The sequence below is a fragment of the Lasioglossum baleicum genome, chromosome 2 (genome assembly GCF_051020765.1).
Source record: "Lasioglossum baleicum chromosome 2, iyLasBale1, whole genome shotgun sequence".
NCBI classification, from domain to species: Eukaryota; Metazoa; Arthropoda; class Insecta; order Hymenoptera; family Halictidae; genus Lasioglossum; species Lasioglossum baleicum.
In genome coordinates this window covers 17,958,935-17,985,599 of record NC_134930.1, presented here as the reverse complement: position 1 = coordinate 17,985,599, position 26,665 = coordinate 17,958,935, and the positions used below count along the sequence as shown (strand labels likewise).

Genomic DNA, 26,665 nt, shown 5'->3' with positions numbered 1-26,665 from the left:
ACAAGATTTAAATTAACATTACCAATTGCTACTCTTCTTCGTGCAGTAGCACTCATTGTCACAAAGGCTAAAATTTAAGCTTCGAGTCGACTGTTCTTCAAAGCAAACTGTTCTCGGCTAATATTTCACTCTCAATTAACAGTCTCATTTAAACATCAGTTTCTGCTGTCACAAAGGGCAGAATCTGAGCTTGAAATTGACACCCCTTCGAGAACCCCGCTAACATTTGATTCCCAATTGTCACTGTTCTCCAAACAAGTGTGCAGCAGCTTTGCTACCAAAGATTTGAGCTTGGCGTTAGCTGTTCCTTTAAAACCTTGGATAACTTTGATTTCGAATGGCAAATAACACGGTTAACAGTCGGCCAATTTCGCGGCAGCCAGCACGCGCAGCCTAATCGGGGACGATACGACAGCCCGAATAGCAGTAACAGCATCAAACGGTGTTTCCGTAGCGTGTAACACAAGCATCGATCTCACGGGTCGTAATTCATCATAGGGTAATTGAACGGTTATAGTTCATCCAACTCCGCGGTATTACAGGACGACGTCTCGTATACATCTGAGGATCAGTTTACCCAAATCCAGGAATCAACGACCCAGGGACAGTGAGGAAGGGAAACGCGTTTATCGATTTCCCAGGTCCGAATAGAGGGTATCTGTGCATGGAACCAGGAAGAACCATCTCTCACACCTTACGTCCACCTGTAATAATTGTATCCGCCTGTATCATCTCTTCCTGTCTTCATTAACTGGCCCACTCACCCCAATTCCAAGATCAAAAGCAACAAACAAGAACTTTTCCGACTTTCCCGGCATTAGAAATTCATTTCAGGATGGAAATAATCACGTAGCGCGTCGAAGTTAGAAAATTCAGAAACGGAGCCATCGTCGACTACAGCAGGGTGGCCCGGACAACTGTACAAATTTCGTTCAACAAACGTCCGCTCACAAAGGGCGAGTTAACTCGCGCTTACGGGGGGGGTGGTGGTGGTTCGGAGGAGGGGGCGGCGGGTCGGTTAAAATCACAAACGCCACGGGCAGTCGGGGTCGTTTCTCATAAAACGAGCAGAAATTTCGCACAATGCCCGCAGCGTGGGCGTCTGCAGCAAGAAACGCGTCCCCGTCAAAGCGGCCGCTTATCGTCTGGAGAACGGCTATCGTACGCCGATCTATCTCGAAAAGAAGTCGGCGCACGCCGGTTCCAGCTTGTTCCACCTTTCCTCTAGCTCACTTCAGGGTCCGGGCTCGCGAATGCAAACCTCGGGAGCGCGCGATGCAAATTCCGTGAGCACGGCCAGAAAGAAAGAACGATAAAGAGAGAGAGAGAGAGAGAGAGAACCTTACCTTCCGTTGCTCCACGTCCGCCTCGTTCCCAAAGGCGGAGAAGTGCCTATCGAGGCAGATAAGGGGAACAAATGAGTGCTTATGGCAGGGACAGAAGGGGGCCGTTGGCTGGCCGGCTTCGAGATGAGGACGATATCTTCATCGTCGCGAAGGCTGACGGTAGTCGCGGCCTCTTCAAAGCGGCCAGGACTAAAGGACTAAGGAGATGCGCGCGGGCCGATAACAGTGCGGCGGGTCTTGGATGAGGGTGGAAAGAGAGAAGATTCAAAGACGTACGACGTGCTGTGAAGGCAGACGAGCGTAAGAAGCTAGCTGCCAGAAAGAAAAGGAGCTGAGGAAGGAAGGAAGGAAGGAAGGAAGGAAGGAAGGAAAGACGGAAGGAAGGAAGAATCTAAGCCCGGGCTCTTGCTTGGAACAGCAGGGGCCGACGTTTTCTGTTTAAGCGACATCAAAGGCCCTGTCGCGAATTTTCCTTTCGACCCACCTGCGATCATCTCTCCCCTTGGCCCCATCCCCTCCACCGAACCTCGCGGGTCATGGCTACAAAGTGCTTTGCGTACTTGCCTACAAGTGTGTATAGCGCGGTTCACGGTTAGAGGAAGAGTATTGCTCGGCAGGCTCCGAGAGATCGCAGGGGCTCGTCGGCAATTTGACTCGTGGTAGAAACCATTCTTCAGCGCTAGACCTGCCCACCCCTTTAGAAGCACCATATTTTTAAACACACAAACGATCCAGCAGGAACCTATAGGAACCGTCATTTATTTGAATAACATATTAAAAACAAGCACCGTTCCACTAACATCTCTAATTAAACGTGGATCAATTTGCCGTCGATGTTCTCCGTTCCCGCGCAGAAAGAGTGTACCCAAGTAAAAAAGTCAGGACAAATTGGACTTCTACTTTCGCATGGTTACTCTGCTGGCTCCCATGGAGCCGAAGGACCTCGAATTTACGCAGCGAATCGCGATGCTCTATGAAACTCTGGAAAACATCAAGTGCAGGAACGGTAACCGCAACATTCCAGACATCTTAACAGATTCGGTAGGAGGAGCGGCGGCAGCAGTAGCATCGACAACTGTCGTCGACGATGCTGTAGCCTCGTCGTTTCGACAACTGCGACGTCAAAGAGCGTGATCCTCGGTCGTCGATTAAATCGCGCCGAAAGCATCCACTTCAGCCGATTAGCGCACGCACGAATGAGAAACCCCGGGCGAATATCTGGCCCCGAGACTGGCTCTCGAATTTATAATTAAATATTCGTAGGTAATTTCCCTGGATCCTAGATCGACGGCGCCCAGTTTCCGTCCCCCATGATCCTCGGCTCCACCCTTTTCCCTATCTAGGCATCTTTACAGACGCGTCGAGGGTTATAGAGATACTATTGACTCTCGAAGCTATTCCCGGCGAGAGAGCGTCGCTCGTGAACGCGTTCTCCGGGAAGTTTAATTATCCCCTTCGGTACATCCTGCTGGTCGTTGATACTGACGAACAATCGCGAGCCCCGGGACCTGCTCTCCACGTATCCGACAAACACCCCCGCACGCGTATCCAACGGATCGTGCGTCGATCAGCCAGACACCGAAGAAGGGACAACGCAAGATGGATGGAGAAGTTGTTTTATCCGAAATCTGCCCACCGCGCTGCTCTGCCTCCACAACGTTTACCCTTTTAACGGACCGCACCCCTTGCAGCCCCCTTACAACACTCGCGACCCTCGCTATTCTTCCGTGCAACCACCATATGGCGCTGGGACGACTTGCTGCGCAGGAATTTTGCGATACGAAGATATTCGGGAGCAATAACTATGGAGATTCGAAGCTACTGTGAAAGTTTAAATTTCACCTCCTATAGATTTTCATAAGAAATCTTAATTTTTTCATTTCGAAACATTAAAATAAATTAAATTCGCTGAAGGATCCGTCGTGAATGAGAAAACGGTCGGTTTCGCATGTGCGCGACCTAACGCAAACAACGCGGATATTCAAGGCGTACGAAGTTATCGGCGCCGGCCTGTATTTGCATCGGAGCATAGTGGTTGTTCTAATGAAAGTCAACCGACTCTCTGCCTTTGTTTCAATCGACGGTAAACGATGTAACGGTATTGATTCGACAGCCGGCCCCGTTCACCGTGAAACAATTGTAACGTGATATTACTAATTATACAATACAGTGCTCGCAATTAGCACGCGTCAGGTAACGCGTTAATGTTTGCGATCGGGATCGTAATAGGACCTCTGCTGCTCGTTCCCGTTGCCTAACCGAACAAGATGCATTTTCCGCGATAATTAAATAAAACTGGGTTCACAGAAACGTACTTGCAGATTCTAAAAGCTCGCGAAAACGAGGGGACGATTTCGCGAATTAGAAGCGTGCTTGTTGTCGCGGTGAGATCTTCTGCTGCAGCTGTTTACGCGAGTGCTCAGCCTTTCTTGCATTACACCCGCGTTTTCGCTCCGCGATGTTCGAATAGTTCGCAGTCTACGCGGTGCCCGCAGTCTAAAGACTGATCTCCAAGAATATCTCCGGGCCTGTTAGACCCGAGACTTATTCTCGCGGGTAAGCGAAACTGAAACCGACCAGATACTCCAATTAGGTGTGCGCGTTTAACCCAGAACTGACTGGGAAGTTCGGAGACTATGATTTTCTTGATACGAAAATTATTCTGTTGTCAGTAGCGCGATCAATAACACTCTAATGCCACGCAATATCCTTCAAAAGAAGTTTTTAAAAGACGATCAGACCACGCTTTTCATAAATTCTTTCTTCCTTCCAACTTTTCAAGGACACTATCCATCTTGTAGACATCACTCTAAACTTTTTTATGAGAAAAACTCTTACGTTTGTATACCGTCCAGAATCTATTCAGTACTCTCGAAAAAACGAACATAAGAAAATCATCGGTTTATCCACAAGAAAATATAAAATCACGTTAAACGCCTCGATGCTTTTTCCACAATACTCCCATAATTTTATATCTTTTATTACTTTTATATGTCCTCCATTCTCCATTCTGTCAGGTGCACTCAGTGCATAATAAACGAAAATAACGACAGTGATAACAATAACGGTAATATAAAGATTTTACAAATAACTAGTAAAAGTGATGAACTACCGTCCTCATCAGTTCACAATGTATGCGTGTTAATAAAACATCAGAACATGAAAAACTAAAATAAAACACGTGCAACATAGATTTTATTTCTACCATTGTTCAACGGTGGTAAATGTTGACAGAGAATAAATATTTACACTGAATTCGTGCGGTTGTAAATCAGTCTGACGTGGACGTTATATTGCATGCAGTTCAAGAACAAAAACTTAACTTTACAAATTCAAATATAACATATTAAAAAGATTTAAGGACATCGATGTATTAATTTCAGCTTGATAGGAACTTTTTATTTGACTCGTGTGTCTTGCAATTAATCCGAACATTTTTTAATGTCGAGCAAGACTGCCTGTTGAATAATCTTTTAAGAAACTACGCTGGTGAGTAATGTGCAAACACATTAAACGATAAAAACTGAAATGAAACACACACACAATATTTTGCCACCCTCGCGCAAGTATTAACCGCGTGAAGCGCTGTATTTACATCGGACGGCTGTGTTTATAAATCTGCTGGTAAGGCCGGGGATTTGCATACAGTTCAGAAACGAAAGTTCGAAAACTCTCGCGGCTCGGTGCAGCTCGAGCGTGGATCGTTTCGGAGATCTTTCTCTAGCCAGTTCCCGCGGCAGAATGGAAAGCGGCGGAAACCGAAAGTACGCTATTCTGGTGACTCGATTTCCAGCGATATCGAACCGGCTCGAATCTCGCCTCGATCTTCGACCCTAAATCGTAAATACGGTTCCATCCACAATTCACCGGGGCACGTCTTCGGGTCTCGTAGCGCGTGCGCGTTTACACAACCCCTGTGCTCTGCCGGGGGGTGGCTTTTACACGTGCGATGTATATATCCGTGCGTGTGTGTATGTGTCCATCGTCTACGGAGGCTGTTCCGAAAACTTCTCTCGCCGCGATTCCACTCGCCGGTGAATTAATTCGTTCGCGTAAAGCGTTGCCGGCGCGGCGCGGCGCGTTTAACGCGCACCCGCTCCTACGTTTCTCGCCGCGGAAAACGCGTGAATGATTAAGGTACTCCGCCGAAGTTTCCACAGAGAGCGTTGCGAAATTTCGAATTAGCCTCCTTAGTTCTACGAGTGCCCTTTATCGCTCAAGTCTGGCCACGAGGATCCTTGTGTTTGCTTGGAGACTGGTGGATTGGTCAGGGCGACCTGTTCGGAATTTCTTGGTTTGTTTGATACTGAAGTTCTATTATATAATTTCTGAATTCATTTGATTATTTCAATGCGTCAATTTTCAATTAACGTATTTATACACTTCTATTCTGCAGCGTGGGTTCTTCGAAATTTTAACAAATTCTTTCTTGCATTTTTATGTGACATCGAAGATGAAGTTTTAAGTGCTTCGTACCGAAGATAGTTGATCCAGAGAAATCATAGGAAGGCGAAATCTTGTTTTGGAAAGTCCGCTTTGAAATCTGAATTTTTGATTTAATTACCACGCTTACGAACATAATTCCTAAAATAATTCCACAGCCTCGAAACGGTACTGTTGGAGATGTTCAACATTTTCTCGTGCTTTTACGTGCTTGAAACCGCGGCAGTTTAAGTATTCTATACTGACATTAATGTTACAGCGATCACAAACTTTCAGTTCCTGTTTCGTTACTCCGATCTGAACTTTTCTCCAAGAAAGTTCGTATCGCTTCTACAATTTCCTCGCTATTACAGTATACATGTCCGCACTGTATCAATTACGAATGAGGTTCGGTATGCTTGAACGGAAACTTATTTAAGTACTGTCTTCTTTGAATAAACAATCATTCACGAAATCGACAAGACGTTGAGCTCTAGTTAAAACACTTTCATAGCAGAAATTGAGATTAAAAAGAGAAATGGAATAGAAAAATTAAATGATCGTAAAAACTGAAAGTGACTATGTTTCTAAATAAGGCATCCCATGTATCATTTATCTTTATCGATTAAAACCGCACAAACTATCTTTCTTACCAGACAATCGTCGACCCTAGAATGAACAAACGAACAAAAAGAGACTCGATCTACCACCGTGTAATTTAGAACGTTGCGAATAAGTAATACATAGTACCCGAAGACAACTCTATTTCTAAACAAGCAACCTTTCTATCCACTTCAAAGCGCATACTAAAATCGTGTAAACTTTCCCAGTTCCGTAGCAATCGTCGACCTCGCAAGATACAAACGCAAAAACGGAGTGTAGCACCGTGCAACTTGGATCGTTGCAAAACTATAATAGAACCGGAAGACCATTCTGTTCCAAAATAAGCTACAGTTCGATCCAGTTCAACAGACCTACTAAAATCATCTGAACGATCTCAGTTTCCTCGCAGTCATCGACAACGAAAAAGACAAATGCAGAAACAGGGTATAGCATCATCTAACTCGGATCATCGCAAAAATTTAATAAAACACGCAGACCAATTTTTAAATGTGCTTCAATCCACTCCACTTTACCACGCATACTAATGCATACTTTACACGCATCTAAAAATGGCAGTATCACCGTGCAACTTAGACCGTGAGGAACCTGTATTACATCCCGAAGATCACTGCTTCAAAATAAGCTACAACTGAATCGAGTTTACCTCGCATACCGAAATCATCTAGAAATCCAAACCAGCACGGTTCCCGTCAACTCCACACAAAACAAATGCAAAAACAGCTCGTATCACGGTGCAATTTCAAGGTTAATATTAATCCATCGCTCGTCCGGGGTCTCAGCGATCGCACTGAGAGGGTCGTCGGCTCCGCTCGGGGTTAGTGTACGCACCCCCCGCGTGGCGGCGTTCCATTCCAAGGGTTCGTCTCGCGCCGACTGGGCTCCGTCGGGGGCAGGGAGGGTTCTCGGGGTAGCGATAGACGTAATGCGCGTGCGCAGAACTTGCCCCGTGGAGGGGACTTCAGTGTCATTCGGTGCCGGGCGTTGCGGCGCCGTGGCCCTTCAGTCTTTGATCCGCAGCTGGCGCGGTTGTGTGCGTTGCCCTCGAGCGTACTCGAGCCTCGAGACACCGAGAGATCGTTTTCACTGTTCCGTGCGCGAAAGAGGGGAGCAAAACCCGAGAGCGCGACCCGGTGGTGCAGTAACCTTTCAACCCTCGCGAAACACGGTAGATCCGCGTGACCGGAAGCCGGCGGAGGCGGCGATCGCAGGATCATTGCAACCCCTTCAAACACGACGATCATCTTCGCTGCTGGAGTAGCTACCTTGCTACTAGCTGGGCTAGCTTGATGATCACTTGGACAGTCGCGTTTGATTGGATCCTATCTCATCGCAGTTGATCCTAGGTGGTGGTTCATTGCAAGATCTTCGATCTTTGCTATCTTGTTACTCGGATACCTTGATGGTCACCTCGAAGATTGCATTCGGCTGGGTCCTGTATCATCGCAGTTGATCCTGGGAGATAGTTTAGGGGTTGTTCCGTCAGGTTTACGACTCCGCTGTCCCTTCACCCCCTGGGATTCTCGGGGGCACGCAGCTCACGCTCGAACAGCACGGATTTGCGTGCGGTTCCCGGCCCCCTGACCCAATTAGTTCTCGTGTCGAGAGTGTCTGCGCGGCGTACGGGGACGTCCAACAGCTAGTTACCCGCCGGAGAAACGAATTGCCTCTGTCAACGGGGCCGTCCACGCAGCCGTGCACGTGAAACATTGTGTTAACGAGCCTCGTTAACCCGCGAAAAGAGAGAGAGAGAGAGAAAGGAAGAGATACATAGATACCAGTCCTCTGCATTCGGTGAGCGACACAGTGGCAAACCCGGTGTGAAAGTATTCTTCCGTCGTCGTCCAGTGTTTACAGTGTTCACAGTGAAGCTAGGGATCCAGGATCGAGGATCCACCGGAACAGGATAACGCAACGAGCACCGTGTTCGCGCGACAGTGAAACCCCCCTCGAAGAGCATCGCTCGCGGGCCGGGAGGGTTGAACTTTCTCGCTGGCGTTGACAGATCGATAACAAAGTTTGCGTACGCGAGTTTCCCCCTTCGTTGCCGCCGGCTCCCGATATACGCTACCTTTTTTCCGTGGACTACGTTTGCACCGACTACCCAAGTGTCCTTAAGCGACCTCGTATCATCCGAGATCCTAGCGTCGATCGTTCCTGATCGTCTTAGGAGTCGAGGATCTTGGCTACCAGGAGTCGGAGAGATACAGTCTTTGAGAGATCTAGAATCTTTGGAGTATATTCTCTGGGACTCCGAAGTTCCTTAGACGAGACATCGAATTTCGAAAAACAGCCAGACACATCGAATCTATCCTTAAGTCACCGAGGACCAATTAGCCGATTCATTTCCTTAAGGATGTTCGCTGGTACCAAGGACCAACTATACTCTCAACAGCAGTCTCTAGTCTGAGTATCGACAGACTGACTCATTCTCGATATTGAAGAGAACGATACAAGCTCCTCGACGTAGGTACTTTCATCAAAACCGAGAGACACTTGCCAGAATCCTTTCTTCAACTGTCAGATCCTTTACCAAGCAGGCTTCTAGAACCTGCGGGTGATCATTGGAGAATCAGGATTCTAAAACTGATCATCAATCTTCACCACCAAAGAGTTCAAAAGACAGATCTACTTTAGATCGACTTCAGAAAGTCTAGACGACAGCAGGCAGGGATCTCTAAACAGGCCGACAGCCGCAGCGATCTCTTCAGCCTTGAAGAGCCGAAATTAGCAAGTGCTTCCGGGTAGGGTTTTTCCAGGGAAATTCGTGGGATCTTGGCGAGCTGAGGTGCTGAGGGTCTCGCGGAGGTGTTGATAAGAGTTTCGTTGATCGTTCTATGCGGGTCTCGACCCCTCAGCAAATCTGACGCCCCGTCGCTCCAGCGAGCGAGGCAGCCTGTCGTTGTCATTGCCGAGCAAGAGGCAGTACCTGGTGAAATACAAGCGTAAGGAGGGCAGACAGGGTGAGGAACGGGGCTCCGCGTGGCCCAGTCTCTCGGACGATCGTCGTAAAAAGTGTGCAACGGTGAAGGGTAACGGTGGATTCGGCGACTACTCGGCCGCGGGCGAGTTCGAGGTCTGGGGCGAAGACCAGCACACGACGGATGGTGTAGATCGGCAGGTGAGGCCGCCTTCGCGGCAGCAACGATGCGAAGGCGGTTCATCGCTGAGGCCGTTGCTACACGTAGCCCATTGTGAGCTACACTCGCCAAGGGATCCCGAGCTGCTCCGGCTGGACCATCTCGAGGCCCTGGAGCACAAGTCCGCCGACCACGACTCCTACAACATGATGGAGAACTTTCGCAGCCCCGTGCCACCCCCGCTACCGCGACGCCATGTTCGGTAAGAGATTGTTTCCTTTCGTCTATTACGGGACACGGAGCTAACAGCAGCTAATCATCGTGATGATTGGCTGGAACTGTGGGTTTTTTCGAGTACAGACGTTCTGGGAGGGTCAGGGGATGATTACGTAATTGGTGAAGTGAAAATGTTTTTCAGAGATTTTTAGATGACATGTGGTTTATGAGTGACTTCTTAGGGGATGATCGTTGGGTACAGATGTTTTCGAGTTCTAACGTTTCGCAAGGTTTAGGGGATCGTCATAGAAGTGACAATGTCTTGAGATCGTTTTAGATGAGATTCTGTTGAGTGCTGTTGTAAGGGATGGTCAGGAGTACTTGAAGAAAGTGGAAATGTTTATCTGTAATTATTTCTTGTTCGCCTGACAATTCTTCTATTTGCAAGAGAAATGTGTTCGACACGTTAAATTCTTAGGAAATGGTTAGGAACAGATTGTTTGGGGTTCTAAGATTTTGGAAGGTTTAGGGGATGATTACAGAGTAAGTTTTTAACAGCATTTTTCTCATTTTATTTGGTCCGCAATTTTCGTGTTCGTGAATGATGTCATTGATACGGGTAATTATGAAGTTGACAGTGAATCTCTGTGAAAATGGCAATGGTCGTGAAATATTTTATCAACATCAAAGATTCGTCGACAGGTGTCATCTTACAGAGGATGATTATAGAGCAGTTGACGAAGTGAAAACGTTTAACTTTCTTCATCTGCATTTTCTTCTCTCCGACACTTCTCTCGTCGTGAATAAAACGTGTTCATTCGTCAGATGTCGTTTTGGGGGATGATAATGGACTTCGCGGTGATTCTCTTCTAGAATAGTGATGATCGCGCTACTTCTTTCTAAACCCGGAAGATTTGTACTGGGAACGGTGATAAATTTTTATAGAGTATCAAGTGTACTTCAAGTGTCATATTAAGAAAAGGAAAGGTTTAATTCCTCTTTCGCTCGGTTTGCTCTGAAATTTTTCTATTCGCGAATAAAACCTGAAGAATGGTGGATGATATTTCTTTCAAAACCGCGATTATTATTTCCACTGGGAAAAGTGACGAATTTAGAAAATGACCATCAATTTGTGAAGTAGAAAGTGTTCAATCTCCTTCGACTGAATTTTTTTTATTTTTAAAATTTAATTTAAGAGAGGATTATGGAATTTTGGTGATCGACCTCTCTCAAAATCGCGATGATTAAACTTTACAGAACTCTGTACATTTATACGTAGAAAAAATATAAAAGTTTCAAAAAACCGATAAAACAGAAAATCCGATGAAATTAAACCGCGTTTCGTTTTATTTCGAATTCACCGAAACCACACATGAAAACAATCAAATATAATAATCTGCAGCAAAAGTTCGACAAGTCTAGATTAGAATTACGACGATCTACTATTCCGGGAAGTGTTAGATTGTTCCGAATGTTCGTCAGGTGTCCTTTCACAGAATGATTAGTAATTGCTGAAGCGGAAAACGTGGAGACCCCTCCTGGATTTCCTTCGCGCCGGAATTCTTCCGGCGAACAAAACGCGTTCGTCAGATGTCGTTTAGGGGATGATTACTGGAGCGGTCGGTGAAGTGGAAATGTTTAACCCCCTCTGTTTCCCCCGTGGAATTTCTCTGTTCTACGAATGAGGCGTGTTTCTCCGTGGTTTCTTTAATATAACAAGCGGTGGTAAAGTTGTATTAGTCACCGGGCGAAAAAGTTTTATAACATAAAAGTTGCTGGTGTAGCGGCCGGCAATTCTGTCCAAGGCGAGAACGTGATGGTTGCTCGGCGCACGTGGAATGCACTCGTTATTGAATCAAAGTTTCGAGTCGTCCGGTGCGTTCGGAAAGTTCGTTGCTTGAATCGAAATAGTTTCCGTAACGTTTCTTAAGAGATTAGGCCAATTTCGAGATATAATTCATCCCCTGTATGCAACGCTCGTGAACCCACCATTCCTTTAACGGGATTCCACTCCACTTTCTGCATAACTGGTTACATTAAATAAATTTTTATTCAATGAAACAACGACTTTGATGCAAAACAAATATTTGCTAGTGTGGTCGAAACCTTTGTTTATTCTTGAAAGTGAATAATTAAAAGTTAACATCACAGCTTTCTCTCAGTCCTTTTATATAGATCTCGAGCAATTTCAGCATATCTGTTATCGCAGAAATTCATTGCTGAGTCCGGGGAAAATAAACCTGTTAACCAAATACGGGTTTTTCGTGATTTGTTTCAACATACACACAGTTTTCCGTAGATTCTCGAATTTCTTCGATACTGTTCGAAAATATAATCAGCAGGAGAGTTAAAGGGGCGCGTTTCCGCCACACTCAGCTTCTCACACACAGGTGTCGGTGACCCGCAGGAATTGCGGTGAATTTTCTATTTATTGGAAACTTGATTTCTCCGAAGACTTTCGTCGCTTCGAGCCCCGGGTTTGTTCGATAATAAAACCGGCCGACTTTTCATCGTGGAATTGAATCGTCCGGCGCATTCGGGGCCAACTTCGGGCCGCTTGATTGAAACCGACGACGGGCTAAACTTTCGATCGATCGGTGACCGTATAAACAATCGTGAAAAATGGATTAACTTGTTAATAATACTGCTCGACTGTGAAGCCATTCAGCAGTTTCATTTTTATAGCCTTACTTTATTTTCCTTCACAATTACTCTACCGAAGTTCCTATAACATGAAATTCATTTCACGTTATTCGCTTTTTCCTTCAATTCGCATTTTTATGCATTAATGCAAGATATGAAATCGAGAAATAGCTAGAATATTTTATTTCATTGACTCATTATTTTGGTGCTCGACTGTTTGTTTGCTGAAGTCATATTATTAGCAAAAATTAAACACAAAGTCACCAGCGCATTGCCATTCGACACAATAATTGTGACTTTATACGTTCGTACCCTTGAATGCAAAATTTTTTGAAGGTTCCATCGCAACAATTACTAGTTCACTTTCTGTTGGCGTTGTTTTACGGTCGTTTGTTCACCGAAATTACCCTCGGGGTTTGTCAAAGAAACGGTTGTTCGATGAAAGTACACAAGAATGTGTATTGTCACGGGCAACGTGGGTATTCGCAAAGTTCACCGTCGAGTCAGCAAACAGAATAATGAACGACGACATCCAGAAAAAGACTTGTGTCCCTATGGGCGGGGTGGCCGGGGAGAGACAGACTGGAGAAGCAGCAGCGGCGTCAACAAATAACCCTTGAATATTAATCGACAATTATCTTTGGAACGTAGCTCGTTATTTAACAGAGTTTATCGATTCATTCGCGCGCGGCGTCAACCAATTCCGGCGAAACTGACTGATAGGGCGTAAATAAATAGAACTGTCGCAATTAGCCCGTGACATTTTCCCCTCGAAATGTTGATCCACTATAGCGTCGATATCTTGGGAGCCGGATCAATGTACGGGCGACAAGCTTTTTCTGGCGCGCTGTTCATGTAATTGGACGTCGTTGCTCTGGGACTGTGACGAATTTCAATTTCTGGATATTCCGGAATATCGTGTTAAGTTGTCTTTAAAAAAAAGTTTCTTTCGCAATTTGCACGTGTCACGCATGTTACAACCGTGTACAAAAATGCGATTGGTACACGTTTCGTAAAAAATAAAAGATTGAATTCATTTCTCGGAACTTTTATAGAGTGAATAACAATTTTATTGTGTGAAGAAAAATTGTGGAACAGGTAATCGATCCAAAACTATTTAAAAAATTCATCGATTATGAACGGAACCGATGTTCAATCCTCTAACGCAATCACAGATCGTGAAATAAACAAGAAAAACATTCGTTTCCTCTGTCATCGATCGAGAATTATTTGAAAAATTCTCTCCGGCAAACAGAAGCGATTTCCACCCTCTTTCCACGGTCTCGAATATTCTTTCGTTGCTTCTTATTTCCTCGAACGACGATTTTAATCGGATCGATGTCGGCCGATAGAACCGGAATCGTATTTACGGGCGCCGGGAGAGCAAGAGAGAGAGAGAGAGGGACAGAGAGGAAGAAAGAGAGAGAGAGAGCTCTCTCTTGCAGTGTTCCATCAACGTTCCCCGAAGTTCTCGCTCGCGGCAAACAGGTTGCACGGGGATTTCCGTGTTTGCGCCGATGCAAATGCGCCTCTTCGTTTCGTACTTCGGAACAGGCTTCGAGAGGGTTTTGCCACCAGCGTATCACTTTGTTTGTCTTAGCCCGGTGTTCCCCTATATACACCCTCTTTCGTCGTACCTTCAGACTCGATACACCTCTCTTTCTCTCAGGTGTGGCGAGAACGCGAGTGCATTTCGCGAGCGAATTCGCGGGGCTCTCGTGGCATTCGAGAGCTTCTTATCTTGAACGCCCCGGATAAGCGTCTTGTTGTTCTCACACGTTATCGGAGACGGTTAGGTGCACGCCGGGTTATCGGGTTCCTACTGCAGAAAGATTTAAATTCTCCGGCGGCGTTAACTCTTCGCCACGGCCCACTTTCCTGACACGATCCTACCTTTCGCAGAAGTTCGCGGAACTACCCAGATCCTTCATACTGGGTAGAGAATTTTGTTTCTTTCGTTTGACGCTATCTTACAGAATTTATAATTAACGAGGAGTCCTTTCGAGTGAGGACACTCTTATTTTCCAGTCCGTTTTTGCGCAAATGAGGTGTTTTTCCAGAGTGACTATTGAATGTTTCACATTAGGATTTTGTTCAAGTAAAATGTGTGATTTTTTTCTAGTAAAAATATGAAGAATTGCATGAGTTATATATTTTTATATAGAGCATGTTTACAACCCTTGTACGGCGAGATAAGGAAGTTTTTTATTTCGAACGTATTGAGATTATATATAACTACATACAATTTTATACAACTTATATTTCTCGCAATCGATACACTCCATTTTTATCTTGCACAAAGATTTACATTTTAATGACTACCGAGGAATAAACAACTTCAGCGCAGTAATAAAACAGTAGAGCACGAGGAGAGCTGCATGGCGAGAAGAAGAAGTAAACGTGTCAGTGGCTCACACTTTCACCCCAGCAGAAGTGGCACTTGCGAATAAAATCATTTGTTCAAATCAGCAAGCTACGGCGCGAGTAGGACAGAATCGTCGAACGAGAACGAGCCACTTCATTCGCGCGGTAAATGTTCGAGCGATCAAGATTTCGTTCCGCGGTGAACGAAGGAAAGAGAGGGAGAGAGAGAGAGAGTGAGGAGGATATAGTAAGGGGAAAGATAGGGGTGAAACGAGGAAGGGTGAGAGTGGAAACGGGAGTGTGGAGAGGGTCGCGAGCTGGAAGGCCAATATAGGTGGCTCGCACGCTGGAATTGTAGCTCGTTTCGGAGGTTCACGCCCGAAGAACGGGGTTAATGACAAGCCTGCTCTCAGGAGCGTTTCGGAATCGATTCGTGTTCGATGAGAACGCGCTGATTCGAAACGGAAAACTTGGAACTAACGGGGGATATGCCCCTTTGAACGAAGGGCTTGGCAGCGCGGCGTTATTGTGTCCCGTGCCTCGAGCCGAGCCGAACCGAGCGACTCCGCGGAAAACTTATCGGTATCGAGGCAATCGGCTCGACTTGATTCGCTTGTCCAATTACCGTTCATTTATCCTGACCTCCTCTATACAGTGGTATTGAAATTTCGACCACTTTTTGCTTCAGATAACTTCCAAACTGTTCAACATTCAACCCTTTGATGTCCTTTGTAAAAGCTGAGAAAAATGACGTCTACTTCTGATCACTAACATTGGGATATTGTCGTCGCTTGATTCGCTTATTCAATATTTAACCTGTAAACTATTTATCCTGGCTTTCTCTGTAAAGTGTTCGATGAATCTCGACAACTTCCTGTTTGAAGTGACTTCACCCTGTGGATAAAAAGGACATTGCGAAAAGCTACGAAAAATTACGTTTTCACAGACATCAAAAAATGGTCACCGGCTTCATTTGTCCAATCACCATTTATCCTGATCTTCAGAGTGGTCAATAAGTTCCCTGGAACTTTTAAAGTAAGTTTCCAACTGCTTGGCATTCAACCCTTTGCTGTGAAAGGGACATTATAAAAAGCTGAGAAAAATGGCATTCGCCTTATATCACAGACGTCGAAATATTGTCATCCTGTGTTGATCTACAAGGTGATCAATATTTTCGATGCAACCGAAAAGGGGGTGATTCTCCATAAAAAAACAAGTCTCTCGAAAGAGGTATACCTACTCGCCATCTCCCTTCCCAAGCAAATTCCCGGCCACGTCTACCCTCCGCAGATCCCCAAAAAGCGTGCTATCAAGAAAACCCCACAAAGAATGTCAGAACTATCCTAACGAACTATCAGCCTCGCGCGTCCGAGGGAATTACGTTTCAGGAATCGGGAAAGGGTGTCTAGACTGGCGCGTAGAATCGCCTAGGAGCGACAGTGCCAAGCCAGACCCATAGAGACCGTTGGAAAAAGTGCGGAGGATAGAGTATGGAGGATAGAAGAGGAGAGAGAGGAGAGGATCGTCTAACCGCGTCAGAAAAGGCGGTTTCACGCGTATCCCGGTTCCGCGGGTTCTCGCAGGCCGATCGATATGCACGGCGCGGAACGAAAGGTAACGCGGCGTACGAATGGCAAACAAAGTGATACGAGGAGAGAAAGGGAGAGAGACGAGAGAAGGAAGAGAGAGGAGCGAAAGATATAGAGGGAGAGGATAGAGAACATAGAGGTGGGCAGCACCGCGTCGAGTATGTAAAAGGCAAGCAAGCAACGCGGGGCGGCTGCTCGGCGCCGACATTTCGCGGTGAAGCGACCGACCCCATAGCCATGAATCACTCTGTCCTACCACCGACTATACCTACCATACCTACCTAGCGAACCTACCCCTCTAACTTCGTCCGCACTTCGCGTCTCTCTTTCCTCTTTTCTGCCCCGAATCTTCCCTCCGCCACTCTCACCCTTCATCCTCGCCTCTGGTCCTCTGTTTCCGCTTTCGCCCCCTTCAACAACCCCCTCGAACCTCCTGCAACCCCCTTCAACAACCTACAACCCCCCTCCCCCCTTCATCCATTTTGTTTCCAACTGCCCGCAGCCCCGTCCATTTTTCCGTGTCTTCTTCGCGATTTTTACCCCCCGTCGTCGACGGTGAACCCCCTCCAGCCGCGTTTACAATACGCGTCATAAAGGACCCGTTGTGTTTCTTCGAGCAATTTGAACGTTCGTCATCCACTCGCTGCCCTAAACGAGTTCCCACCACCCTCCCCTCGTCCCACGCCGGTTTTTCCGCGTCATTTTGCCGGCGCGCCTTCCCACCCCATTCTTATCGGACACCAGTTCGGCGAAGATGATTCTGCACGCTTTTGTTTTTGGCGCGCGAAAACTGTCGTCGAGCACCCCATGCTGTTGCCCTCGGGATAGCGGGTGGTTTCGAGGATGACGGACGGGGTGGTTTTATGATCGCGTGACGAGAGGTGTGTGGGGAACATGCGGTAACTGATTTGTCTGGTAATGTTTTTGTTCGAGTGTTTGTTTTGGTGGTGTTTTTGTCGGCGGAATTGTTTGTTGACGTGACCTCGTTCACCTTTGAAAGTCATTTCTTTCAACATTATACGAATTGTAGGTATCATAAATATTTGTATAAATGATTGCAACCGGATATCTACCTCTGGTCACAAATAAGCAAATTAGCAATAATGAGGTAATAACAAACATGCTAATAACATTAAATATTAATAATATCCACGAATGTCGCTTGATAATAACGTGATGTTTGTGGAATTATCGTATCAACTGGTAAAAATAATTAGGGAAAATGTTTCACACATCGAGGCTTTCGACTTCTTTGAGAATTATAGCAATCATAAAAAATTCTTTTACACGAAACTGTAACTCTTCAAATATCGAGAATTTAATATTCAAATATGAATCTACATCATTACCATGACGTCAGCGAAATGTAAATGTCTACACACTTTCCGTCGGATCAGTGGAGGGAGAGGGGGGCTTCATATTTCACAGGAATGGTCCCCGAGTATTTCGACGGGATGATAATTCCGTTGGTTGGGCATTAGCACGTTACCATTCCCTGTCACTCTATCGAACGATTCGCGGTTTGATAGATAGACCCTGTGAAAGATCGAAGGGACAAGAGCACCAGAGAAGGGCGAAGGGTGAGGGAGGGAGTGTTCTCACGGCTGAGATAAGGGCTTTACATTCTATGTTATGCCAGCGGCGGATGAGCGATGGTACGACTTTTCTTTCCGCCGGAATACTCCACTCGCTGGGATATTGGTACAACGATGGTATTTTTCTACGAGCAGGGAACGATCACGTTTGAAACGTATATTCGACAAATCGCGGCCCTGGGGTGGGAACGTTCGTTCGTTCCTCACCGAGCATGGAAACGCGCCTGAAGGGCTTTCTATGGTGAACCGTTCGGTCTGGTGCTCGGCCGTTAATCGATTCCGTTTTGCATGGCGGCGGTGTTCTTCTTAAACAAATTCAACGAATCATTTGCCTCTATGGAACCTTGCGGGAGATCAACCCCTCGCTCGGCGAATAAATTTTAGGAAATTGATCCAAGAAGAACGGTGCACTTTTTCTGTACGTCTTCTGGACTGGAGGAAATATTTCAAAGATTCTGAGTAAATATTGTGGAGTATATTTGTGTGGAGTAACGCACACGAGCTATTAAAAAATATCAGAAGAACAATAATATCGTACCGAAGTATAAAGAGGAAACGTTCTTTGCAGTGTTCGACAAGAAAGCGATCGCGTTCCTCCGCAACTTCAGACAATTCCTTAAGATCCTGCAATCTCATCCTCCCAAAAGAAATGATTTCATCAGTCTGTAACTTCGGATAATTCTTCAAGATCCTGCGATTTTATCCTCGCGAAGGAAATTATTTCATCAGTTTGCAACTTCGGATAATTCCTCAAGACCAGCGATCCTGCGAGAGTGAAATCATTTCATCTTCCACTATTGCTTGTATACCTATTTGCTGTAGCACCGATGAGAGTCGAACGCGGTTTCATAATTCCGAGTCGAGGCATCTCTCCCTGAACGCTTGGAAAAATTGTTCTCCGGCTCGATTGCGTTCGACAAAGGATCCGCACCTCCAGCTGACTGATTATTCAGGTCCCATCAGCACGAATTTACCCCGAGCCAGTCGCATCGTGTTCCCCTGGTCTCCGAGGCCATCCGCAAATCACTGTCTAGGAATGTTTTCACGGTACGAGCACTTAAGAGAGCCGGGCGTCGTCGTCGTCCCGGTTCTCGAGCGGAAGCGAGCTCGCGTCCGCCCTGTTTACACGCTTCCATCGGCGCACCGGCTGAAAACAGTCCCGGCTGACGTTTCTTTCCAGTTTCTCGGTTCCGATAACATATCTGAGATCTCGGCGGGCGCGGTTTGTTTGCGAGAGCCTCTGCTCTGCTCTATTCCGCTCCGCTCCGCTTCATTCCGTTCTGCTCGCTCGCGAGAGACGCCGACGCGGCTGACAGCAGGCTTCTTTCACGCGACACACGCTTCGTGAACAAACTATCACGCCATTTGGATCGCACTAATTAATCGTAACCACCAGGGTTGAAAACACGGGTTTCGTGTTCTCTATTCGCCATGTGTCTTAAGGAGGTATTTTAATATTGTTAGGAACAGTTATCGGGACCGCGTAAATATAAAGACATTATGTGACCATTTTGATAGTCACGGACCGGAAGTGATACTGCAAGGTGAAACCCTTTCTCTTCGCATATAAAGTGCTCGGAGAACTGGTCCGAAGTTTTCGAAGAATTTTTGCAGTCGATATTTTGAAGACGACGGAGATGTAGAATGTTTTCTTACGTCAATGCTTCTATTTTTCCACCAAATGGTCGTCGTCTGGGTGTTGTGACTATGTGCTCGATCGCTCGGCAAGCTCGCGAAGTAAAAATACGAGATCTTTGAAGGGGATCGGGTTCGGAGAAACCGAGTTCATCAATTCGATTGAACTGGAGCATGATATTAACCACCTTACGACAGTGTTCTTGGTCGCTAGATGGTCCACGCTTGCTTTAGGATTTTTTTACGATGGAACCATGAAACCTTTATCATCGAACTTCTGCGAGTACTTTTATTCATGCTTTAACAATGTTCACAAATTTCTAGATGAGGGGAAAGTCGAAATTGAGCTTGTTATACACAATGAGATGAACCCCTTATGTTCGTATATGGATCTAGATGTTTTTGGCGTACTTTAGGATTTTTTTACGAGGGAACCGTAAAACTTTTTATTATTGGATTTTTTGAGGCGTTTTTACTCGTGCATCAGCAATGAGCACAAATTCTTAGACGCGTTGAAAGTCAAAGTTCAGCTTGTTACTAGTGATGACGTGAGACCTTTATGTCGATATTCGAGTTCAAATATTTTGGCCCCAATCTGGAAATTCTTACGACGATACTATACAATGTTTTATTGTCACAATTTTCACGACATATTTTTTGTTATCAACCACAGCCTACATTAAAGGAGTAAAAACAGCACTCGAAGTGAGGGGTAAAAATACGTTTAGAAAAAATTCAAAAATCCTCGAATCAGCCGTCATTCTCGTTTTCCATCCGATCCACCCCCTGTGCCTCTTCATTCCAGCCTATCTCCTCCGAATTTCACGGGGATGTGGGAGGGGGCAGGGGGTAGGAAACAAGCGTCCCAATAAAAAGCCCAGAAAACGTGTCTCGCGGCCGGTCACGTACACACGGGATGACGCTATCTCGGCGTATTTACGGAAAATCGACGTCGGGGTAGTGTCTGTGGAATATCGAAACGCGAAGGCTACGGGGGTTGAGGGATGAAGGATGGAAGGGGAGAAGATGGAGAAGAGAGAGGGAGAGAGAGTATATCCAGCATCGCGTCACTTAGGCGGGCTAGACGCAGTCTCGGCAATTGATAGGTAGTCACGCTAGGCTGACCTCAAGGGACATCGGTTCGTATAGCCTGCCGCCAGCCCCCTCTTCAGCCTTGTCGGTCCCCACCCTGATCTATCCGAGGCTTCACCTTGGTAAAATCTACTCCCGAGCCTTCCCGTAGCTTCCGCCTCGTATCTTTCGCCTCTAACCACCCTTTCCTCATCCCCTTGGCGGCCTGCAGCACTTCACGTCGGCCTTTCCTAGCCCCCTCTCTCTCTCTTTCTCTCTGCTGGAGTTTTGCTGCTCTTCCTTCTTTTTCGTCTTCTTCCTCCGCGTCTTCGCCGGCTGCAGCCCCCTCTTCCGACTCGTTCCTCCGGCTCTTTATCCTTTGTGCAAAGCTCGGCCCCCGGTTCTAGACGTGTCGGGGAACTACCGGTCGGATATCTCGCTGCACTTTTACCATCGCGGTTAAACCACTCCGTATCCTTTCTTTATCGAGGCCTCGCCCCTCTCCGGACGGCCTCTCCACCCCCTTGTTTCGAAACCCCGGCCCCGGAATTTCGCGATCTTTACGCATTTCGCAACGATCCGTTGCTAGCTAACCTCCCCCCATCCACCTTGAGGGGGTTACCTTAAGGAGTCGCGAATGTGTGCGCGTGTCGGCGTACGGGAAGAACGGCTGAACGATTCGAACGAGTTTTCGGTGTCCTTTGATCCCATTCTTTCGTGGATCCATCAGAGCAACCCCTCCTCCGCCTCCAGGTGAGGCGGTTCGATTCGCGGCTCCTTTGGGCGTTTTGTTTGAGATGGAATGCGGGGAGGATGGGCTTGCTCCTCTGCGGGCCATGCTCGGGCTTCCAGCGTGCGGGGGGGGGGGGTGCGTTCTCAGAAGTGATACTGCTTGGGGAGGGGTAATTAGGTGGATGATTATTGGGTCTTTGAAGGTTTCAGTGGCAGGTGGAGAGTTGCGGTTTCGGTGGTTAGTTTAGGATTTTGTTCGTTGTTTGGATGTTCGAGAGAGATGAATTTGCGACATGAGTAGGTCTTTATGCAAAATAAAAATTGTCTGCATCGATTACAAGCCACAGGAACCAAATAAAAAGTTCTTTCTTCTTTTAATTATCTTACCAAACTGAAACTAATACACCGGTGTCCTTACACCGTTTCAATATGTCCACTGCTTTAAATCGTACGTGTCTATTTTTCTCATAGATGCATAAAATCCGCAGTCTAGACATGAGTAACAATAGCAAATGTTTCACTTGATTTTTTGGTTGGTTCTGCAGCCTGGATTTTTTTAGTCGATTTCGAGTGATTTTTTCTGGACGACAGGAAAAGTTAGGAAAGGAAAAACTCAAAAGCCAGTGATGCGCAAGCTCGCTCCGCGAAGTGTCAAGTCTTATTTTTATGCAAGAGACGTTTCGCAGACAACTTTCGAAGATCCCCGAATTTTAAGAAGCTGTCCGCGGCGTTACAGTCGGCGTGAAATTAACATATTGAGTTTCATGAGTCGGTCGTCGAGTTGAGAGGAGTGGGGGTTGGAATTCATCCTGTAAGTTCCCGGGGCTGCGCCATTTCCGCTTTCATTAATCCAAATATTCAGATTCGTCTGTCTCTCTCTCTCTCGCTCCCTCTTTCTCCGGCAGCTAACGTTCTGTCAAATATTTGAGCGAGGCTCGGGGAGATTTGGAATTTTAATAATTCACAAAACGTCTTAGACTGCTCCCCGGGTAGGTGGAACCTGCTACACGTAGAGAGGAGAGAGGGAGAGGGAAGACGTGGGTATTACGTCTCCGGGGCCGAGGATTAGAAGGCAGCGTGGCCCAGTTCCGAGGAGGTACGAAATTTATTTCATTAGAAGCGTCTCTGTGTGCCAGACGTAAACGGATCCTTGAGCTGTTTTCGAGTTAACCTGGCGAGCAGTTCCGAAGGGATGAAATTTTTCGGTCCGCTTCAATGGACCGCGATTAATTTAAACGGAACGTGAATCCTCCGGGATCCAACGGAGCTCGATCATTCTTTCGGAGCGGAAGAGATCTTTGCGCCACCGTTTCGAAACGTCCGCGGGTGTTTCCCGGGGTCTGGTCCACGTATTTTTCGGAACTCCTGATGATTCTCGAACTGGGTCACTCGACGAACGAGAGCGAGAGAGGGAGACAGCCAGAGAGAACAGAATTTTTCGTTCCAGTTCGAAAACCGGAATTTTTTCGCCGCACCCGGGGTCCTTTGTGTGCATGAAAAGGCGAACCTTTATTCGCCGACGCGCCACCGGCCGAATACTCGTGCAAATCTAATTGTAACCATTTCTCGGACAAGTAGTTTCTGTTTGTGAGATCCGAAACCCCCGCCGGCAGTTTTTCACGCCTGAACAAACTTTTCTTTGTCGATTAGGCGGCCGGGCCATCCTCGCGCAGCCAAATCGCTCGAGCTTATGATGTTTTGCTTAAGTACCTTCGGGTGACGTTGGCCACGAACATTTTAATGGGATCTTTCGAGAGCATTGTTCGTAAATATACTTTGACCCTGCGAAACCGTGTACGGTATCCGATTCGACGAATTTTTTATCCGGCACATGTGGAGACAGCTTTATTGTGCTGTGTTTAATTATGAAAAATCCTGTAACGATGCGAGCTCGCATATTGTTTTGGCAACATCGAGACTAATACAGTTACATGCGAGCTTGAAATTTCGACGATAATGTTTGAAATATGCCGAAGGAGGATTTTTCGTTTGGGTCGCTGTTTTTGAAGCATGGTTCGGATTTTTTCTGCGAGGATGAACGGAGATTTTTAAAGTCTGCCAGGTTTTAATATACTCGGGCTTTGGATAGCATTTTTTAATGTGAAAAATTGTTCGGATATTTTTCCAGTCGAAATTCAAAGGCTTCTGTGATGGACGGCAGTGAAGTAGACTTCAAATCTGAAATACGTGTAAATCATGTTTTTATTATTAAGACTCCAATGGTTCAAAAATGAAAAATTCATTTACAGAAAAACTTGATTTTTTTATTGGTAAAATTGAAAGTTCCGCCATGACGACGGCACGTTACCGGAAACCACATTCCTCATTCATAAGCCTAATATTCATAGCGGCCCTTTCTGAACTCTGGCCACAATAAGACAACTTGGTCTCTTCGCTCGAAAATGGCGTGGCCGCTTAAACTGCGGGTATTCCCGTTCGAAATCGCCTTAAACCGTGCTGGCGCGCTTACAAAAGGACCGTTCCATTGGCAAGAAAAGTTTCAAGGGCCGCGGCTCGGCGGCGACCGTGTTTATAATTACAAGAATACAAAGAATACAGGGCTGGAAATTGGAGGCGCCGCGAGGGGAAATTCGCCCGCGCTCTCACAAAGAGGAAAGAACCCCGTTCACCCCCTTGGCCCCTGCTCCTGGACACAAAGAACCGTTTAGTCGAGAGGGCCAGGGCTCGCCCGCATGCCGGGGCCGAAAAAATTTTAATAAATCTCGTCGACCGTTAAATTACTCGTCGCCTGGTTCGTCCGTCGCACGGCCTCTCGGGATCGATTCTCGTTTGTTTACGCGACGGTGTGTCCGGGATCCGCGATTACAGTAGTGCATGGTTAAATTTACATAATATCCGCACGGTCAAATTGACACGAATTACTCTTCTCCCAACACTCATTGTTGGGCTCGGTATACAAAGAGAGATTTTCATATTAAAATAACAATTCGAATTTCAATAATTGTCGTCTTACCTTCATAATTTTGGCACCGATGGATGGAAGAGATTTTTCCGATTAAAATGAGTCCAAACACGAGGTAAGTCGGACTATTTTCATCAATTTTCGAACCGCCATCCCCACTATCGTTCGTCCGGAGCGCGGTTGTGGGGCAGCGGCTCGAGCGTCGGCAGCTCGGTAACAAGCAGTTGCGAAATTGTCCGATTTACATCGTGTTTGGACTCCCTTTAACCGGAAGAATCTCGCCTATCGATTGGTGCTAAACTTATGAAGGTAAGTGTTTATTTTTATCAGTCTCTTCCTTTGAAATGCCGAAAAGATGTCTGGTCGCGAGAACAGAGCTGATGTAAATTTAGGCGTACCCTATTCTATGTTTCTTTTAATCTCGCAATTAGAGCGGCAGGCTCTACACTGCGCCGCGCGACAATTAATACAGAATCGCAGTAGGCGGTCGTCGTAAGAGGAAGAGCAGTCGGACCACCTGCCGACCGTAAAACCGATTTGGCGACGCTTCTGCGCCTGAGAGCCATTCAACCGGCCGTCTGCAACGGACTTTGTAATTTAGAGTCAATCTCCTTTATTATCCGTAATGCTCCCGCCGCTCCTGCCCCGAGATTCTTGCGTAAAATCTATCTCCTGGTTTGCCTTAGCGAGGCAAAGTCCACGAGGAAAATTCCCTTGACCCGGGGACGCGACGAGACAAGACGACGTCGTCGGCGACGGGTTGCGTCGGCGAACCCCAGGGAGAGATGCTCGATAAGAGAAGCTTCGGGTTACTTAATACCGTCTTGTCTCCCAGGAGCTGCCCTCTCTCGCTGATCGAACTCTCCTCGCCTCTTCCAACGGTTCGGATCGGGTGTTGGCCTCTTTCTCTTTTCAGCCTCCTCTCACTTTTACGTTCTTCTCGTTTCTACGTTGAAGTCTGCCCTCTCCTTGGCTCTACCACCGTCGCGAAATTGCATCTCGATAATCAGCGAGCCGGCCGTTCGATGAACGACTGCGTCTGATTTGACATCTGATCTCTGATTACCGCGAGACCTCTTTGTCGCCGGAGCAACCTGGACAAGGCCTTTGTACGATTGATCTGGAACTTGCTGCAGCAGGCGATCAGCGAGGATGGGTTGAGGACGGAAGGATTGTTCTCTTTTGGAGGGAGGTTTTGAATCAGGGTGGAGGACAGCCCAGGATTTATCGGTGATTTTTTCGTGATTAGTGTCCCGGATTGATGAACGGTGCTGTGGAGTTTGGGTGGGGGCTGATAGGAAGGATTGATAGGAAGCTAACTTGTTGATGAAGCTCGAGGGAGAATCTCTCTGTATATTTTCACCTTTCACCTTCTTTTTACTGACAGTTCACTTGACAGTGATGTTTCTTTTTTAGATTTTGTAGTCTTGAAAAGAGGGGTGACCTCGCCGGTGATTCCTAAAAGATATCCGTGCTCGGGGTCCCGGCGTTGATGCATAATGAACGAGGTACAGCCGTTATCGAAAACAGAGGGGCCGGAAACACGCGGAGTGGAGCATCGGCTCTCTCGTAAATGTTGCATCGGCATTAATACGCGGCGGGGTCGGCTATGATTCGTGCCCGAGCATCGCCACCAAGTGCAAACGCCTGAATAAATAAACGGGATCGACTGCGTGGGGGCCTCTGAATTTCGCGAATCCCTAGCTTGCGAATATCCAGCCATGACGGACTAACGCGCGGGTCGAGCGAGCCTGCGTATCGGCAAGTTTATAAATACCTGAAGACAGTAAAACGGATACGGGACCGCCGGGCGAAACAAAAAGCCGAGAAACGAAGTGGAACGACTAAGAGAGAGAGAGGACGAGAGAGAAAGCGTGGGGGTGGGTTGAGACACGCGTACAAAGATTCCGCGATGGATGGCAGCAGATCCAGAAGGTTATAAGTAATTCATCGCCTCGTAGCTGTGCCGAGCGGCCCGTGTAAATAGCGACGACGCGAAAACTCGCTGGAACTCCACTGACATCCGCGAACTGTATCTTTGGCTCGGTGTCTTACCCGCTCCTCTCGGATTGTCTCTCTTTCTAGACTACCTTCTTGCTTGCATTCTTTCTTTATTGCTCGCTTTCTCTTTCCCTCTTCTCACTTGTTTCTCTTATTGCTTTCTGTTTGTCTGCTTTCGCTTGAAGAAGGAGTCCTCTAACAAGAGGTTGCAGGCTTTCTGTTTTAATCCTTGAGTGGACGGAGACCTGCAAGTTTCTTGACCCTCGGGCACAGTGGACAAATTGATGATTTCTTGATGATGAATTACTCGAATTTTTATGTATCGACGTATTACTACGAACCTACTTGTTTAACATCCGTGTTAGCCAGTTCACATTATTCGAAATATTGTTTACACTATTATTATTAGATTTGTTCGTATTAATAG

General features: G+C 46.6%; 1 protein-coding gene across 21 annotated transcripts in view; it reads left to right on the top strand.

The window, feature by feature from the left end:
* Ten-a (Teneurin-a transmembrane protein) overlaps nt 1-26,665 on the top strand; it is a 782,863-nt gene that overhangs the window by 645,273 nt on the left and 110,925 nt on the right. For 2 of the 21 annotated variants that reach the window (XM_076447179.1, XM_076447178.1), the window contains exon 1: nt 7,406-9,731. The exons of the other annotated variants lie outside the window; for them this stretch is intronic. In XM_076447179.1, coding sequence (XP_076303294.1) covers nt 9,676-9,731 — 56 coding nt within the window. In that variant the 5' untranslated portion in view covers nt 7,406-9,675. Of the gene's footprint in view, nt 1-7,405; nt 9,732-26,665 lie in introns of those variants that run through there. 21 annotated transcript variants of the gene reach the window in all.